General features: G+C 43.2%; 1 protein-coding gene across 1 annotated transcript; it reads right to left on the minus strand.

The window, feature by feature from the left end:
* Nucleotides 1–6,972: 6,972 nt before the first annotated feature.
* LOC128763974 (protein sel-1 homolog 3) lies at nucleotides 6,973–15,646 on the minus strand. Its single transcript, XM_053873297.1, has 23 exons — nucleotides 15,527–15,646; nucleotides 15,007–15,466; nucleotides 14,814–14,940; nucleotides 14,541–14,662; nucleotides 14,362–14,477; nucleotides 14,246–14,301; nucleotides 12,690–12,819; nucleotides 12,503–12,626; nucleotides 12,296–12,436; nucleotides 11,293–11,498; nucleotides 11,049–11,228; nucleotides 10,870–10,989; nucleotides 10,657–10,797; nucleotides 9,372–9,434; nucleotides 9,126–9,299; nucleotides 8,942–9,069; nucleotides 8,798–8,881; nucleotides 7,865–7,955; nucleotides 7,707–7,794; nucleotides 7,534–7,643; nucleotides 7,336–7,463; nucleotides 7,156–7,258; nucleotides 6,973–7,085 (listed from the first exon to the last, which is right to left on the minus strand). Exons 1-23 carry the CDS (start codon nucleotides 15,569–15,571, stop codon nucleotides 6,987–6,989), a joined length of 3,036 nt encoding a protein of 1,011 aa, XP_053729272.1. The 5' UTR covers nucleotides 15,572–15,646; the 3' UTR covers nucleotides 6,973–6,986.
* Between the last annotated feature and the right edge of the window lie 1,344 nt (nucleotides 15,647–16,990).

Below are 16,990 nucleotides of genomic sequence, written 5' to 3' on the forward strand. Positions count from 1 at the left end.
CATCAAACAGTGACCTCATTTTCTGGAGCACACCAGTTGGCTGGCACTCTCTGCTCAACAATTTGGAGATTTTGAATGACCACATCTATGAATTCATTTTCAAACAGACAGTTTCTACTGAGCTCTGAAAATGAGGACACTGCTTCATGAAACCTCATTAGACTATTACTGTATCTAGATAAACAGTAGTGATGGGTCAATGAGGTTTCATGGCACAATACTGGAGGGTTGGTGAGGTGTCATGAAACAGTATCCTGATTTCCAGAGGCCACTAGATGGCACTGTCTGCTGTAGAATGTTTAGAATTGAACAACTAACTTAGTGAAACCTCACGTCATTTCAAAACCAAGAGCGCCATCTGGTGGCCTCTGAAAATCAGGACAGTGCTTCGTCAACGCTGCGATACTGTCTCATGACTCCCTATCTACACACCATGAGTGTCTGTATGGACCTATCCTGTGTTCTGTTTTCAGTTTAGTCTCGCCCTCCTCATCGGTTGCTCAGGTCTCGACTCCAACACTATATCAAAGTACCTCAGACATAGGCTTCATTTACAGCATGTAGGATTATAATATGTTCCCACCACTATTTATTTGATCTAAAATCCAGCCTGTTCTTGTTATAGAAATGTATATCGTCTTTCTCTAATGAATAAGTAACATCAGAATTACCATATCGGATCAGAACCCCTCAAAGCACAGCTCCGCTTTGTTCGCCTTCATCACATAAAACACATCATATAATCTGCTTTGCTGTCAACACCTTCTCTCCCACACCACACCCGCATGTATTAGCGTCTTTATTGCCGGGTCACCGCAGTTACCCACAGATTCAATAACCATTTATTCTTGGTAATAAAAAAATCAATCTGTGAGGAGCCTGGCAGCCGTCCACTGCCGCTGATAAGGTGGAGCTGGCACCGACGGCAGCGCCGCTGCCAAGGTATTCAGACGGGATCTAAGAAATGACTGTCATACATCAGCCGCATTAATTCTTTAGCACAGGCAGGGGAGGTGTGTGACAGCTTAACAGGAAGCTACAGGATCTTTACTGTATATTAGTCATTCAGAGGATGCCAGGAATATGAGGAGACGTGGCGTGGTGAGCTCAAAGCTGTGAGCACGTCAGCGTTCAGAAGATGCGCAAAGTTATTCAGAAAGTTTGAGCGGCACATACCATACCATACCAAATTTATTTATAAAGAGCAATGCACGTGCTGTACAACTGTAAAATCAGGATAAAGCAGACATTAAAAACAGTAAATATATACAATTGAAACAGGGTAGTTACACTAAAAATTGCTGAAAAGATCAGTTGTGCGGTTGTATAAAAGCCAAAGAGTAAAAGTGTGTTTCAAGAAGTGTTTTAAAAGTGGACAGTGATGGTCTCCTCTCATCTTCCGCTTAGTTTTAGGTACCTCCAGGAGCAGCTGGTCAGCTGACCTCAAGGACCACGGAGGAACGTAGGGGGTTAAAAGCTCCACTAAGTACTGAGAGTCAAGACCATTTAGAGCTTTAAAAACAAGCAGAAGAACTTTAAAATCTAAAAGTCACAGGCGGCCAGTGGAGAGAAGCTAAAGACTGGAGATCTTTCTTACAGTGCGTTTTGATTCTTGTGGAAGCTGTTCCCTAGTGCGCGATGCAGCGAGTGTAATTGTGCGTGTTCAAGTCACTCCATAATCATATTTATGGTTTTAGCATGCAGCAAAGCGCTATGCAAACAAAGCGGCCTTGCCCATCCCTCCTTTCTTAATGTCTCATGAACGCCGGCTTTTAAAGTTGGCTCTTATGTCTAATTGCTTTTGCCCGCTCTTGCCCTCTAACACAACTCATCGTGACAAACATCACAGCAGTCGAGCATTAATCACAGCTCATTTTATGAAAGCGGGACAGCGGCGAGCGATTCCCCTGCATTAACCTTGCCGCCGCCCTCTGACACCGCTGAAAGTTGGCATCCCCGACGCGTGTATTTTGAGCCCGTCTCGTGTTCGTGCAGCGCTTCCTGTCGTGCTATAAATAAAGGCAGTCACAGGCAGGGATGAAGGCCAGCAGAGAGCCGTGACAGTAGAGGACACCGCAGCCTTGTCCACCAAGATATGAGGATTGATATCATGACGGCGTGCGGGGACATTTCAATGGCTGCTCTGGACCTTGATAAAATTGAACTCAAATCACTTCGAGGAACATCACACCACCCACACTGGGGATGTCAACTTCGGGGGAATGGACCCAAGTGCAGGAAGTGCTGGCCCTCAGAAGGCACAGGAGAAGATTTAATGGATGAATAAACAAAGAATAGACAGACAAATAACTATAACTGAAGGCGCCGGAAACAGAACGCGGACTGGGAACAACACGCAGGGAGTGGGGAAGAATCTGAAAACACAAGAGAGGCAAATTAGAATTCAAAGCCTAAAACTGGGAGGACACAAAACACACTCGGAGTTAAGCTCACGAGGCGGCGATAAACAGAAGGTGCTCAGTGGTGGAGAAACACGCACGAGGAATAAACTATAAATTAAAAGTGAGACTCTAAAGCAGCTCACACGCAGCCTGAATGGTGTAAAGGAGAAACAAAAGCGGAGCGAGGAAGAACGGGGAACTCAGGATATGGCTGAATAGGGATTCAAGCACGCAGGAAAATCTAGAAAAGTTCAGGGAGGAAAACAAGGAAGTGAGAAGCAACCATCTGGCAACTGGAGCTGGCGTTGACGGGTAGATATCCATGGAAGGAACACACCAGCTGTGTGCAGTGTTGCCATGAATCGTGAGTTAACTCATCTTTAGTGTGATTAATTAGATTAACATTCTGTATCTATTGACAGTCTTAATCCACACATTCACCCACCAGCTTGTTTGACTCATCACCATATACAGTATACCATTTTGATACTTGGTTACATCAATGAGATCAGAAGGCACTGAAGAGAGTGCAGAACTCCACACATCAGGACTTTTGAGACCCATAATTCTTCTTCTTCTTTCTCTTTCAGCTTCTCCCTTCAGGGGTGGCCACAGCGGATCATCCTCCTCCATCTCCCCCTGTCCTCTGCTTCCTCTTCTCTCCTCTTCACCTACAACCCTCATGTCCTCCTTCACCACCTCCATAAATCTCCTCTTTGGCCTTCCACTCCACCTTCTGCCTGGCAGTTCCAGTTCTGTACATGTCCAAACCATCTCCATCTAGCCTCTCTGACTTGGTCTCCTAAACACCTGAGCACATGTGCTGTCCCTCTGATCCTATCCATCCTGCTCACTCCCAGAGAGAAGCTCAGCATCTTCATCTCTGCTACCTCCAGCTCTGCCTCCTGTCTTTTCCTCAGTGCCACTGTTTCCAAACCATACAACATTGCTGGCCTCACCACCCTTTTGGACACCTTCTCTTTCATCCTTGCCGACACCCTTTTGTCACACATCACACCCGACACTTTTCTCCACTGATTCCATCCTGCCTGCACCTGCTTCTTCACCTCTTTCTCACACTCTCCATCACCCTGGACAGTTGAGCCTCAGTACTTCTAATCCCCCACCTTCTTTATCTAAACTTCACCTGTCCTCTTGGCTCCCTCTCATTCACACACATGTATTCTGTCTTACTGCAGCTAACCTTCATTCCTCTCCTTTCTAAGGCAAACCTCCAGCTCATCTTCCACTTGCTCCCTGCTCTCACCACAGATCACAATGTCATCTGCAAACATCATTGTCCAAGGGGCTTTTTGTCTAAACCTCTGTCAACCTCAGAGCCGAGCCTTGGTGCAGTCCCTTTTGAAACCCAATATTATTGTGTTTATTTCATCTATAAAACTTGCATTTAAAATGTCACTGACTTCGATGTGGTAGAACAAACAGTATGTTTTCCCCAATGCTTTGATAGTGTTGCCTTTGGATGCAATGTTGACGTCGCTGAATGAGGTTTGACATGAACAATGGAAACATTTACTTTGACACTTCCACAGCTTTTTTTGGGTCAAAATTCTGACGCAATGTGGGGTTTCTCTTGAATCTCTCCCCAGGAGGACTGCATATTAAAGCTAGAAACGTGGGGCTTATAAAAAAAAAACTATAAATTTGTAATTATTTTCAGCAAAATATTTGCTCTATTTAAATTTGTCATAAGCCACCAGAATATGAAGGCAAACCTTACCCTGTGCATCCACCAAGAGGTCTGGAAATGTCAAGAGAAGTATGAAGATAAATGGCCAAGTTCCCACACTGTTTGTATCCGTCATGCCTCCATTGGTTTCTAGGATGAAAGAATCAGTGGTTATGACTCTATATTTTGAAATGAGAACAGGCAAAGTTTTTATAGTGGAAGTTCAAAAACCAAAGTCTGTACTTCAATAACTGATGCAAGGGCCGTCATAAAGTTTCACAGCGCCGTCGCTCACCCTGACATGCCAGGGGAGGGGGAGAAAAATCAATAAGAGTACACGTTTTTTATGCTCCGATTTATATTCACATCTTGACACCCAAGAAAAAAGATTAATTGTTTGGCACCGATGCATCAGTGGAGAAGAAAATAAATCCAATTTGCTTTGCTTCCAAATAGAAGACACAGAGTGAACAACAAGCACTTTGTTTGAGCACAGGGTTCCAGGGACACAGACTTGGACGCTGAAGTCAGATCCATCTTGCCGCAGAATTTTAAGCATTTAAACATTATTAAAACTGTAAGAAACACATGTTATTTTCTGTCATTGAAGTTGCTTCTTAAGCCAAGAAAATCGGGCTGAGCGGAAGTAGAGACTCAGCCTTGACCAAAACATTTCCACCCGTATTGTGAGTGACATCATTGATTCAAATTCATATGAGCTCTTTAGGACGGCGGGTGGCACATGCGTTCCAGAACAAAGATAAAGGTGGATCTGAATCATACATCAGAACACAACCAAAACGTAGCCACCAGTTCCTCAGTCTGTCGCCAACATGTCCTTGAAAATGTCAGTGAAGCCATTCAGTCACTTTGTTAACAGACTGACCAATAAACCGCAACACGAACAACCTCCTATCTCATCATGAAGTCAGAATATACAACAAAGAAATGATAGAAAAGTAGTCTGGAGAACATCTCATAATCTCACCCTGAGTAATCCTAAAACAAAGTATTTTAAGTAGCAATATTTTACTGCACTCAGAACTCGTACCTGCACTCCAGTGCCTTCCTCCGGGTCCTGCTTGTCTTCTTAGTTTGCAGCCAGGTTACAACTGGCCATCCAGAAACACTGCATCTTCAAGACAGGAGGGGAAAACACAATAAAAGGATGGAGATGAGAATGAGGGGCCAGAGGAAGAGACGGATTGCTTTGATAATGCAGATTGTCAGGGCGGTATTGTGGGTGAACCAGTGTGGAATGAGTAGAAATATCAAACTAATTTGATTTCACATTCCCACGGCACTGTCCCTTTCCGACCAGGGTTTTTCTTTTTTCAGCCTCAGAGCTTTGAATCTGAGGGCCGGCTGCTACCTGTGCACTTAAATCAAAATCTGAGCAGCGTTTCATTGAGACACAGACATGCGGAGCGCTCGAGCCTCTCAATGTAAACAGGCCATTTTGACATTCAAGTCGGGGGGAAATGTTCGGAAGCCTTTGTCACAGTCTGGTGGAGGTTTGTGAAAGTGCACAACAATCTCATGAAATAATGTGAGGTCCTTTTAACATGACTGAACCCATGAGTACATGAGTACAAACACATGAGTGGGTGGGTGTATAGATGAATTATTTTTTCTTCTCCGTCATATAAAAATGTAGTATAACACTGTGGTGTTTTTGGCAACTATGTACATTTAGGACCTTGTGATGCAAAGGATGACTTAAAAAATAATGATAAATATTATAAATAAATAATTCAAAATCAAAAAAGGCCAATGAAAATGAGATCGAGTGCTGAGTTTTTTCGGCAGCTTCGTCTCCATGCATTTTGAGTCTACCATCTTAAAAATCTAAAAAGTGATTTAAAAACACTTCGGGCCTACAAAAGCCTCAAAAAGTATATAATAATGGAATAAACTCGTTATTAATACTGTTTAAAAATATGGTATGGTGTTTTCCATAAGAAAGGTATGAAGCCTCTAGCAACGAGATATTAGAGAAAAAAATACTCACGTAAAGTGAAATATTTGTTGGAGAACAGTTACTTTGATGCATTTGTGAATCACCAGGCGTCTGAATTTCTATTGCTGTTTTTCAACTAATACACTTTCAAACTTGTAGCTTTGGACAAGCAATTGTTGCTAAACTATAACTAACTAACTATAACTATAAATATAAATGTAGTTGTGTTGTATATAAATGTGTTTCCATTTATTGCTGCAAATAGAGTGGCACCGTGGGTTTGTTGGATGTGTGTTGAGGTGACTTGCATTCTGTTGCCAAGTGTGATAAGTAAATAAACCAGTGGCTCTGAGTGGACTGACTGGAAGACAGTTGCTGGAGCATGTGTGAAATAAAGTCTGAGGCAAGGTGTGGTCTCCAAGTGACGCTAGTTCAGAATGGTTATATAACCGCACACGAATTTGACCCTTTTACGCCGACGAATTCTGTACTGTTACGGTAACGTAACTGTTAAATTTCACAGGACGTTCGTAACCAGGTGTTAACCCCGCCCCCTCATGTGACGTAATTCATTCAACCCAAATGACATTTTGATGAAATTTGACTGATTTACTTGAGAAAATATAAAATGAAAGCTACCCATGAAAATCAACCATGGTGTGCAGTAAAAACAGTATGAAGTCAAAGCAGAAAAGGTATAGAAGTTTAATATGAGTACTTAATATTAATATTTAGCTTTAATATTTTTGCATAAATCACTTCTTTTTTATCAGGAAGTAAGCCACTTGTAACACAACTGCAACTAAGAAATCGTTTTGGTCAATTTCACAACACATTGAGGCCTTTTATGAAATTGTTTATTAGAGAAACATGAAGACACATAACACAGTCAGACTATAAAAATATTAAACAGTTGTTTTCTGAAAAGTGCCGACTACAGCTGACGGTTGCGTGATAAGGCGCGTCTCCGGAGCAGACCGGCGATGACAATGAGCACGGTGGGAACTGTGACGGCGACAATGGCAGTGCAGTACTGAGGGGAAGGAGACGTGAAGGAGGATTAGAGTTGAAGCGTCAGACACATGAGGCGTGTCCCAGCCCACCTTCATGACGTCTCTGTACTCAGTTTGGAACAGGTGCAGGTAGAGGCTGACCAGGGCGAGGCTGCACGGCAAGTAGGAGTCTGAGTTCTCTGAATCTCTGCACCTTTTTCATCGGCAAAGATGGAGAAAATATGTTAGCGCCAGACGAGTAACGGCTGTTCTTTCAGAGCTACATCTGACCTTTTGTACAAAGCTATTGGAAGCGTGCTGTTCTCCGCCATGTGAAGCTCAGAGAGGCCTAATTCGATCAGCATAGACAGCGGCAGCTTGTAGCCATCTTCAGCCAGAAGGCCGAGGCTGTGCCACCCCTGAGGAGGAAGCGTGTGAAGAAGAAGGCTGTTACTAGGTAGTAAATATACTGGTTCGGAAGAAACAAACCTGTGGTTCCTTCCGCAGAGCTGCTCGCTTGTACATCTCCGCGGCAGACAACAAATTCTTCTGCCCATTAACCCGCCCCTCGTACCAGAGGTCGCCCATCCGGATCAAGGCTGTCACCAAACACGGAGATTACCAAACAGATTTGAGGACACGGTGCAACCATAGTCTTTTACCGTAGGGTTCGGGGTTTTGACTTTGGATTGTGATGTTGAAGTATCGGGTCAGGCAGTACTGTCTGAACGCAGGATCCAGAAAGCCTCCCTGGCGACACACATGAGAACCTTCAGACCGTCGGCAGATTCACTCCAAACACGCCTGGGTCGTGACTCGCCTCGTTTTGCTCGCACAGATAGGCCACGTTGAACTGTGCGGGAGCGAAGCCCATCTCTGCCGTCAGCATGTAGTAGAACAGAGCGCTCAGCCTGTTGGAGGGTGACATTTCAAGCGTCTGACATTTATTCCATTCCACCCTTCACCTCTCACATCTTCTCATCCATGATTTAAGACATCAAAAACGAGGATTCTATTTTGCTCTCCTGCAGTAGAACATGGGTTCAATATCCCCCGATATCAAACTGGTGACAAAAAACTTCCCCCGACAACTATTCTTAAATATAATTATTATTTATTTCAGAGGACTGTTGCTATTGGATCAGTTTGTTTGGAAGGACTACTATCACTTCAGATGCAGCTGGTGTTGAGGACAAGCCAGTGACTCCGTTAGCGGTTAGCATGTAGCACTTCAGTTGTTTACAAATGTGACGCATGACACTGTGAGTCTTGCAGTTTTTAGCCATGCAGTTGATTTACTCATTTAACTATATACTCTGTTTGAAATATAGTCATGTGAACTGTGGTTTTAGTAAGTGGCAACGTTGTTTGTCACTGGTGCTAAGTTAGCTCCACACAACGTCAACAGTGCAGGTCAAAACTAGTCTCACAAGAACGCAAATAAATCCACCAAAAAAAAAAAACATTTGCTTGGAATCGATGGGAAAAAAAGAATTTAAGAAGCAAAAAAGAATGCTTTTCTCAAGCAGAGACAAGGGCTGGAGCTTGAGCGTCACAAGAGGTCTCTCCACCCAAAAACCTGCACATATCTGCTGCTTATCAGGTACATTTTCTGCAGCCATTGTGGTCCTAGCTTTGAATCTATATGAACTGTGGTGCAACATGTTCACTCTCTCAGCGCAAAAACAATAAAACCATGAAAAGCAGCTCTGACTTCTGCCCCATATCACACGACCGCTGTGTGTATAGTTACATGTCCTTCTTCAGGTAAGAATCCAGGGCTCTCCTCAGGACGGTTCCCATGTATCCATTCTGCTCAGCCGCCCACTTCACCCACCTATTGATCAGTGAGGTCAGATCTTCGGTCGGTGGACGAGCATAGACAATATGAGCTCACAAAACTGCGTCAGACGGCCGCCTGTCCACGGTACCACGGATGCCGGTGGTCCAGATGTCAGCCAGCTGGACGGCCCCTCTGAGGTGCCCCCTCTCTGCAGACTTCAGGTAATACTTAAAGGCCATGAACTGCGGAGAGGACGGGGGTTTAGTTCTCGGCAGCGTCACCAGGTGTTGGCTCTCACCTGGTCAGGTGCTTGTCCAGGGTAGCGGCCAGTTGAGTACAGCACGCCGAGGTTCAAGGCAGCATCAGGACTGCCCAGGCGATCGGCCTCCTCCCACAGCCTCACCGCCTCCTCAAAGTCATCTCCAGACTGCTCGTAGTACCAGGCCAGAGCGTTGAACGCCGGCGCGTAGCCCTGCTCAGTCGCATCATAGACCTCAGCTAAACATGTGCTTCAGGAGGAGCTGGAGAGGCCAACACAACTCACCTTGTCCATCGCTCTCTTCAGGAAAGTCAAGGCTTTGGGAACGTCCTTAGCAACACCGTGACCCTGGAGACAAACGCCATTGAACAGACTTCAGCTGAAAGGATCAATAAACTCCGACATGGTATCGTGAAAACCTTCTGCTCGCTGGTTTTGAATTTCTTTCATCCCAAATATGCTTTTTGTTTTCACATTTCCTCTCATCCAAAACCCTGAACTTGTGAAGTCACCTCATTCTCCTGATGCAAGTTCAATGATATTGTTTAAGCAAAAGACCTAAAACATTATTTAACGGTCATCTCATATATTTAATAACACATTTAAATGTGCAATATTGACATTTAATACATTGAAATCTTTAGTTTTCACTCCCCAGTTCCATCCATTACTTCTTTCGTAGTTACTTTCAAACAGTTTCATATGTTTGTAGATGAACAATGTTGAGCCAGTGATCTTTTTTATCATCCAAAAATACTTTGTCAGGCGGCACTTGAAGGAAATCTTATTTTACAAGAGGTACATTGCAGAAAAAAGGTTTAGGCACGCTGCGACATATTACATTATTGGACCTAATTCGAGATTTTTTTCGCTATATTTGAAACTCTTTCAATTAAAGACGTTTTTTTATGTGGCAGGTGAAAACTTGACCAAGAAAATAATAAAACATACTGTATATATTTCAATCCAAAAAAGTTTTTAACTTTTAACAACTATGAATTGTTGTAAAATAATTTGCATTTATCTTTTTTTCTGATTGAAAATAGAAACTTTTTTGCTGACTTTTTATGTTGCCATGAGAATAAAAATAAAAATAGTTTTTTTGTCAGCAAACAAAAAAATCAGTAGTGAAAGATTAACATGCTATTTTAGAAAAAAAAAACAATGAAAAACAAGGCTGAAAAACACCATTTAGCCGCAACAAAGGCAGGTTATTCGGCTACATGTCAGGATAAAATGTTGCTTTGGTGCCTCACACATGATGACATTCCCTTATAACAGGAAAGGTTCCAGACATATTTACAAGAATATTTATATTAGAATTAACTGACACATTTCCAGCGGTGAGAAGATGAAGATAAATAAATATTTAACTCTAGTTACCATAGCAACCTCCTTGGTTGAACACTTGCTGATTGAAAAAGTAATGAGAATTCAGATGCATTTTATTCCCTAAACTCTTTGAAGTCAGTGTTTAGGAACCAAACGTTCACAACAAAAAATGAAGTGTTTGATCAGACTCCCTCTTTAAAGCAACGTAGACCACCATGAAATACATCCATCTTCTTACCAGCAGCAAGGTGATGCCATAGTCGTACATGGAGACCGGGTCCCCCCAGCGAATCGCCCCTCTTTCAAAGTGCCTCACAGCTCTCTGGATGTTTGGGGAAACTCCCTGTTGACCCCAGAACAGCATGCGGGCAATGGTTTGCTGGAAGACAAGAAGAGTGGCGTGAATAATGTACGCTGAATGTAACTGAGTCCAAGATAGAAGCAGAGTTACCTCTGCTTCCACGGCGCCGCTGCGCGCCTGATGCTTCAGCCACTGGAAGATGTGGTGGTTCTCATTGGTCTGAGCATTCAAGACCTCCTCGTTGTTCAAGTAAACCTCCTCCACAAACGCCTAGGAATAAATGATATTTAGTTCTATTGAGTTACCAAAAACAAGGTTCTCATTCGGACCTGTTGAGGTGAGGGATGGTGGCGATCCAGAATGGTCTGTGAAGCAATGTTAGCGTAGTAAGCGTAGGCCAGGTCTGGATCCCTGGTGGCCCCCCGGAGGCCCAGGTGATGCAGGTGCCCCAGTTGCAGGAGCGCGAAGCGATCATCCTCCCGCGCTGCTAACAAGGCCAGGAGACGAGCCTGCGTGGAGCACAACAGCTCAGAAACTATTCACCCCACTACGCAGGGTGAACATGAAAATCACCTTCTCTGGCTGTTTCCTAACTGACAGGCCACAACTGCAGAGGACGGATGACACGTGCAGAGCCTTGCTGGCTCCGAGGCAACCGGCTTGGAGTAGCAGCGGGAGCATTTTCGACAGAACGCCAGGGTCGCTGGCTTTGCCAAGTTTATGCAGCGATAGGGAGTAAAGTGCTCGGCCCAGCGCTGGCAGGTCCACCCGTCTTCCGCCTGCAACAATATTGCGCCTCCAGGTCATTCAACACCACAGCTGTATTTTAAAATCACAAGATTCCAAGCTAAATACACCGATCTACTGATGTGAGTCCTGGTCTGGGAGCTAACCTTTAACAGGGGTGGGCAACTCAATTTCCAAAGGGGCCACAATACTGTCCATACTGGGGCTGTTGTGGGGCCCATCCAGACCAAAGGACAGAAGAGAAAGTCTTCAATTGAACTACAGTGACTGTGGCATCATAAAACAAGGAGAAAAATCGCTAAACATCACAATGTTTTATGCTGAAAATCTTTTATATATTGTCCCATTTTATACATACAGTAAAGTCATAAAAGCACTTTCACACAAGGTGGTTTTCCCCTGTATATTTTGTTTATTTTGAGGGACAAGAAATATTGTTAAATCTAATTCTGAAATATAAAATATTTACATTGACATTTCAGTATGATTCACTATTACGTGCTAAAAACACGATACGACAGATAAAATAGGAACCTAAAAAAATTCCAAACTTTTATTTTTGTAATTCAAATATAAATAAAATACATTTATTGATAAAAATGAATAAATAAAATAATAGTAATTTTTAAAAAAATCATTTTTTTCGCTCACAATTGTTGTCTAAAATAACATGAAAGTCTATATCTAGTAGGCTTTACAAGTACTAGCATCACACGTAGTCGTCTATTATTTATTATTAACCAGTGTATTTGTGTATATGTTTAGTCAAACAAGTGGAAGGTTTGTATGGATGCATGAGTGCATGGATGAAATGAGCCCTGGCTCTCACCATGTTTTTGCATCAGCAGCTTCACCAGTTTGGCAGCGCTTCCTGTGTGTCGCACACCTGATTCCCACGGTTGACAGCGCGACTCTGACCTTCCCTCTGTGTCCGCAGAAACCCACCCGTGGAACAGGTCGAAGCAACTGTCTGAAATAAAGAACAGTTTTCATTTTCTTAATAAGGAGGTCATCTGGTGGACAGACACTGCAGTACCAGACTCGCTGCCCCGTGAGTGGAACCTAATGGTGAAATTCATCTTCATCCTGAAGTCACCACACTTCTGCGACCACTGCGTCAAGTTCAAGCTGCGGATGGTGTCAGGAAGGTCAACTTCAGCCTGGAAAACATGACATTTAACAACAAAAAAAAACAGTCGGGGCAGGAATGGTGAAGTACTGACCAGGCTGTGAGGTGGGATTCTGTTGCGGTAGTAAACAAAAGGGCCAAAATAACCTTCCACTCCTTTTGTATATTTCCCTCCACCGATGACAAAGTATCCGTTCGTGTCATCCAGGTAAACCTCCTTCAACCTGCGCGACACATTGTGATTTTGCTGACCGTTACTGTGACTAGTGTTGATGAGAAAGAGGAACTAAAATTGAATTTAAAATATATAACTTTCCACAGTTTCCACTTCAACCAAGCGCTTTCCCAGTATCTACCTTTCTACATTACATTTTAACAAGGGTCTAAAATACTGAGCTGGAAAAGTTCTTCATTTAAAATAAACAAATAAATAAATAATAGTTTCTCATGGTGTAAAATATTTTCTCAAATATTTTTGCAGCCATAACAAGCACAAAGGTGTCATATGAAGTCACAGACTGTTGCGCAAAAGCATGTTGACAAATGTGAAAAAAAAACAAAAAATTATTAAAATATTATTGAATGTCAAACCAAATGACAAATGCAGATGAAAAAGCATGACTGTTGTTGATCTGACGAAAACTCAAGACTTAGGGCACAAATCTGGCCCCCAATAATTCAATCCGGAGCAAAGTGCGCCCCCCGGTGGCCATATTTGGCAGGTTATAAGCGCACGACATGAGGTCAAAATACAACTATAAAACTAAGACCATGTTTATTTTTATAACTCATGGCAAGTTGACCTGTAAATTCAACTTGCATTTCATTTGCCTCACACAGTCAGTACACTGTATTTATGTGAAGAGATCAACTACTGAATGACAATGTACTTTTTACTACTGAATGACAATGTACTTTTTTTTAGCAATTATTATGTAATATTTGAAATGTGAAACTCATTTGGTGTATGTGTAATTTTTATGTCATATTTACCCGCAGTTATTCACACTTATAATAATAATAATAATAATAGGTAGATGTGATATCCTTCATTCGTCCCACAGAGGGGAAATTCTGTGATTTCTGTTGAGAATCTTTGAATAAATGTATTAAAAAAGAAATTGTGTGACAGCAAATATACATCTGGAGCATATAATGCCATGGCATAATTACACTTCATCCCATTTTCTCTTTATTTTTAACCATATTTTAGCTTCAAGACGCCTGTTTTTCTTGTCTCATTCTGTCTTCCAACTTCACCTCCGCTCACAACAGTCTCAGCAGTGGTCTGTGATCTTTTCCCTCAACATGAAGCCTGGTTGGAAAAAAGTATCTATATATTAGGAATACTTTGTGTACATTTATATTGAGGGTCTAAGGTTTCCTCCTTAAAAACACAATACATAAACAATGAAAATATTAGATTAGAGTTTATCATGCAATATTTTATCTAATTTTAACAACGTCATAGAATAACTACATTTTTAAAATTTAGTTATTTATGACATTACATTTTATTTTACCACTATCATATGGATATTAACGCTCCTTTTCCGTATCCCGCCTTCCTATGGCAACTGTGATGAAATTCAATGAAGAAGCTAGCAAGCAAGTGCAAATTTTGCAAATGCTTCCTAACATCATGCTTACATGTGTTCAGTCGAGCGAAGAGTCCTGTCGACCTCACACAGCAGTGAGACGGCGACCTGTCGTGCAGATGGAGGACCATTACTCCGACTGCGGAGGTGTGAACTGCGACAGCTCACCGCTCTTCCGTGCAGCTTCACGCCGATGTGGCACCACTGGCTCAGAGGAACGGTGAACGGGGTCACGTAGGCCGAGGAGTCCGGCGAGTCTCCGCTCACTTGCACGTGCAGGTGGCCTGCTCAGGTGGACATCCTGGTCAGTGAAGACACGGCGGCTTGAGTGAAGATCCATTCCTCACCCGAGGCCTTGAGGAACAGAGCCGGCGTGGCGTAGTTGTTCAGGGAGTCGATGTGGTGGAAGACGGAGCACAAGCTGTATTCACAGTCTCTGGTCACGAACACCCACACTGAGAACATGCACCTGAGGAACACGGAGACGCTGAACTCATGCCATGATTATATCTCCATCCCCCCCTCACTTGAGAACAAACCTCTAAATTAAACTTCAATTAAAATTGAATTTCGACTTCATCTTGCACTTAGAATCACAATACAAATACATCACTTCCTACCAAGGAAAGGACAGCGATGAGACTCTTGAATACTCCAGAGCGTCGCTGGTGTACGGCTGAAGAGTCTTGGTGACGCCAAAGTTTTCACCGGTCGAAGCAAAAACACCAGAGAGGAAGTGGACCGTTTCTGGGCAAGTGAGTGGAACAAATCAAAGCCTTCATTCATGAGGGATCTCCGTCGTGCCATCCCTACCTTCCTCCACCCTGCAGTGGATCCTCCACGGCCGAGCCGTCAGCTTCAGCATCTCTTCACTCCAGGGGAAGCAGACCTGGTGCTGCTTCAGCGGGCGACTCAGAACGGGCCGCGGCTGTAAACTGGCCGCGTCCTGAGTCGAGACGCTCTCATCAGCGAGTCGGATTGAAGCTCGGAGGATGCAGCTCAGCACCCACTGGGAGTCCGGGACGATCCCATCTGGTTGGTAAACCAACCAGTCAGGCAGGAGCAGAGTCACAGCCCTCGACCTCCGACCCCCGGGGTCACAGGTCCACTTCTTCAGAAGGAGTGTGGAGACAGCACCGGTGTCAAAAGTAACAATGCAATCCAGCTGCACCGTTGAAGGTCCATCACAGGAGTACTGGATTTTTAAACGGAGATTTGGATGTGCCTCGAGGGGGGGGTTGAGGAGCTCCAAAGAGTCCAGACATGAGGCGACCTGGAGGGTGAGATGGTCAACATCCGACACCTACAGCGCTGTAGAATGGAAAGATCTCACCTGGACGCTGGTGAGAAAGAGAAAAGCCAGAGTCTGGAAGTCCATTCTTTTCTTGAAATGTCCATTAAAGGAAGAGAGAACTCAGGACCCGGACCAGATCCTGCTCCACCTGTGTCACCTCGGCAAATATTTAACCTCGCGGGAGAGTGGAGTGGGCGGAGCCAAGTCAGCCAGATAAGTGTGTTTTAAGAAACGCTTTTTTTTACAGCCTCATGATCAAACAGAGCGAGAGTAATAACAGCAGAACAGGTCGACTGGTTCAGCACCACCACAAACCCAACTTTATCTACAGCCAGATACGGAAATAACATCAAACGCTAATGTCTATATTTTACAGTGAATTTTTTTGCAGTACTAAATTGTGCAAATGCAATCTGTGGCTGCTTTATGTATCGTGTCTTATCTATATCAGTATTTAAAACGGTGGCCCGGAAGTGCAACGACTGCATTACAGTCCACACAACGTGGGGAAGAGAGAGACTTAAAATGGTCGACGAACTGTGAGCGGTTGAACGAGTCAGAAGGCCTGTGTCTCACGGTCAATACACGACACTTGAAAACCATTTCATCTCAGACGTCAGATGAGTTGAGCCCGTCATGATTCCAAATGAACACAAATCAATAATTCTTCACTGTTTTCATCGAGATTCGTCCGGTCAGCAACAAAACATGAACCCACTGCTTCCTCAAATCAGCGCCGACTTTTGTTACTCTCAACATCCTCTCACTTCTGTTCCAAGGTGAATTTCCGTTGTCAGTTCTGCGAAATGCAGTTGTGTATTGCACTTCTGGGCCGCAGTAGTTTGCTCTGTTTGCCTGACAAGCTACACTTCACCATTGTGGAGCGAATGGAGGACTATCATATTTTAATATTTTGCATTCACAACACCGTGTACTTGAGTTTTAGAAGTGGAAAAATGTATTTGTGTACATACTTGTGATGCAGGCTCCCAATTACTGAAGGATTTAGACCGGCGTCTTTGCACGTTGTTATTGTGTGTAAACAACTTTGTCTATGTATAGAGTAAATAATGTTCTTTATAAATGCAAACATCCCCATGGTCACCACCACTCACCTGATCTTTTTTTGAATGAAACTATGACTAAGACCGTTTTAATTTGTTTTTTTTTTCCAGTAGTGTTTGAGTATTTCCAGTAGTCCTTTAATAACGGGAAAATAAATCAAAATAATCGATACAATCAAATATATCTTAAAAGTCAATGTTTTTTTCTGATTTTACACGCTTTTTGCAAATCTACTTTCCATTCAATTCTAATCTAATTGTTTGTTTTCGTTGGTGTAAATATTGGAATATCCTCCAGTGTGACTAATAAATATCTTGCAGAACAACACATCTAAATCGACTGGGATGCCGATCATCCGAGAGCATTTTAAGAGACAAGTTGTTGCCGGAGGGACGAACCTGTTCGACAAGATTCATTCAGCCACAGCATCCATCATTT

This window comes from Synchiropus splendidus, chromosome 8 (assembly GCF_027744825.2).
Source record: "Synchiropus splendidus isolate RoL2022-P1 chromosome 8, RoL_Sspl_1.0, whole genome shotgun sequence".
Lineage (NCBI taxonomy): Eukaryota > Metazoa > Chordata > Actinopteri > Syngnathiformes > Callionymidae > Synchiropus > Synchiropus splendidus.

Excerpts from the sequence above, each read along its gene's own strand:
- LOC128763974 (XM_053873297.1), bottom strand. The coding sequence starts at position 15,571 with ATGGACTTCCAGACTCTGGCTTTTCTCTTTCTCACCAGCGTCCAG. Across the intron at positions 14,478-14,540 it reads TCTGTTCCTCAAGGCCTCGG|GCCACCTGCACGTGCAAGTG; the intron begins GTGAGGAATGGA and ends CCACCTGAGCAG. Across the intron at positions 9,070-9,125 it reads CTGGACAAGCACCTGACCAG|TTCATGGCCTTTAAGTATTA; the intron begins GTGAGAGCCAAC and ends TCCTCTCCGCAG.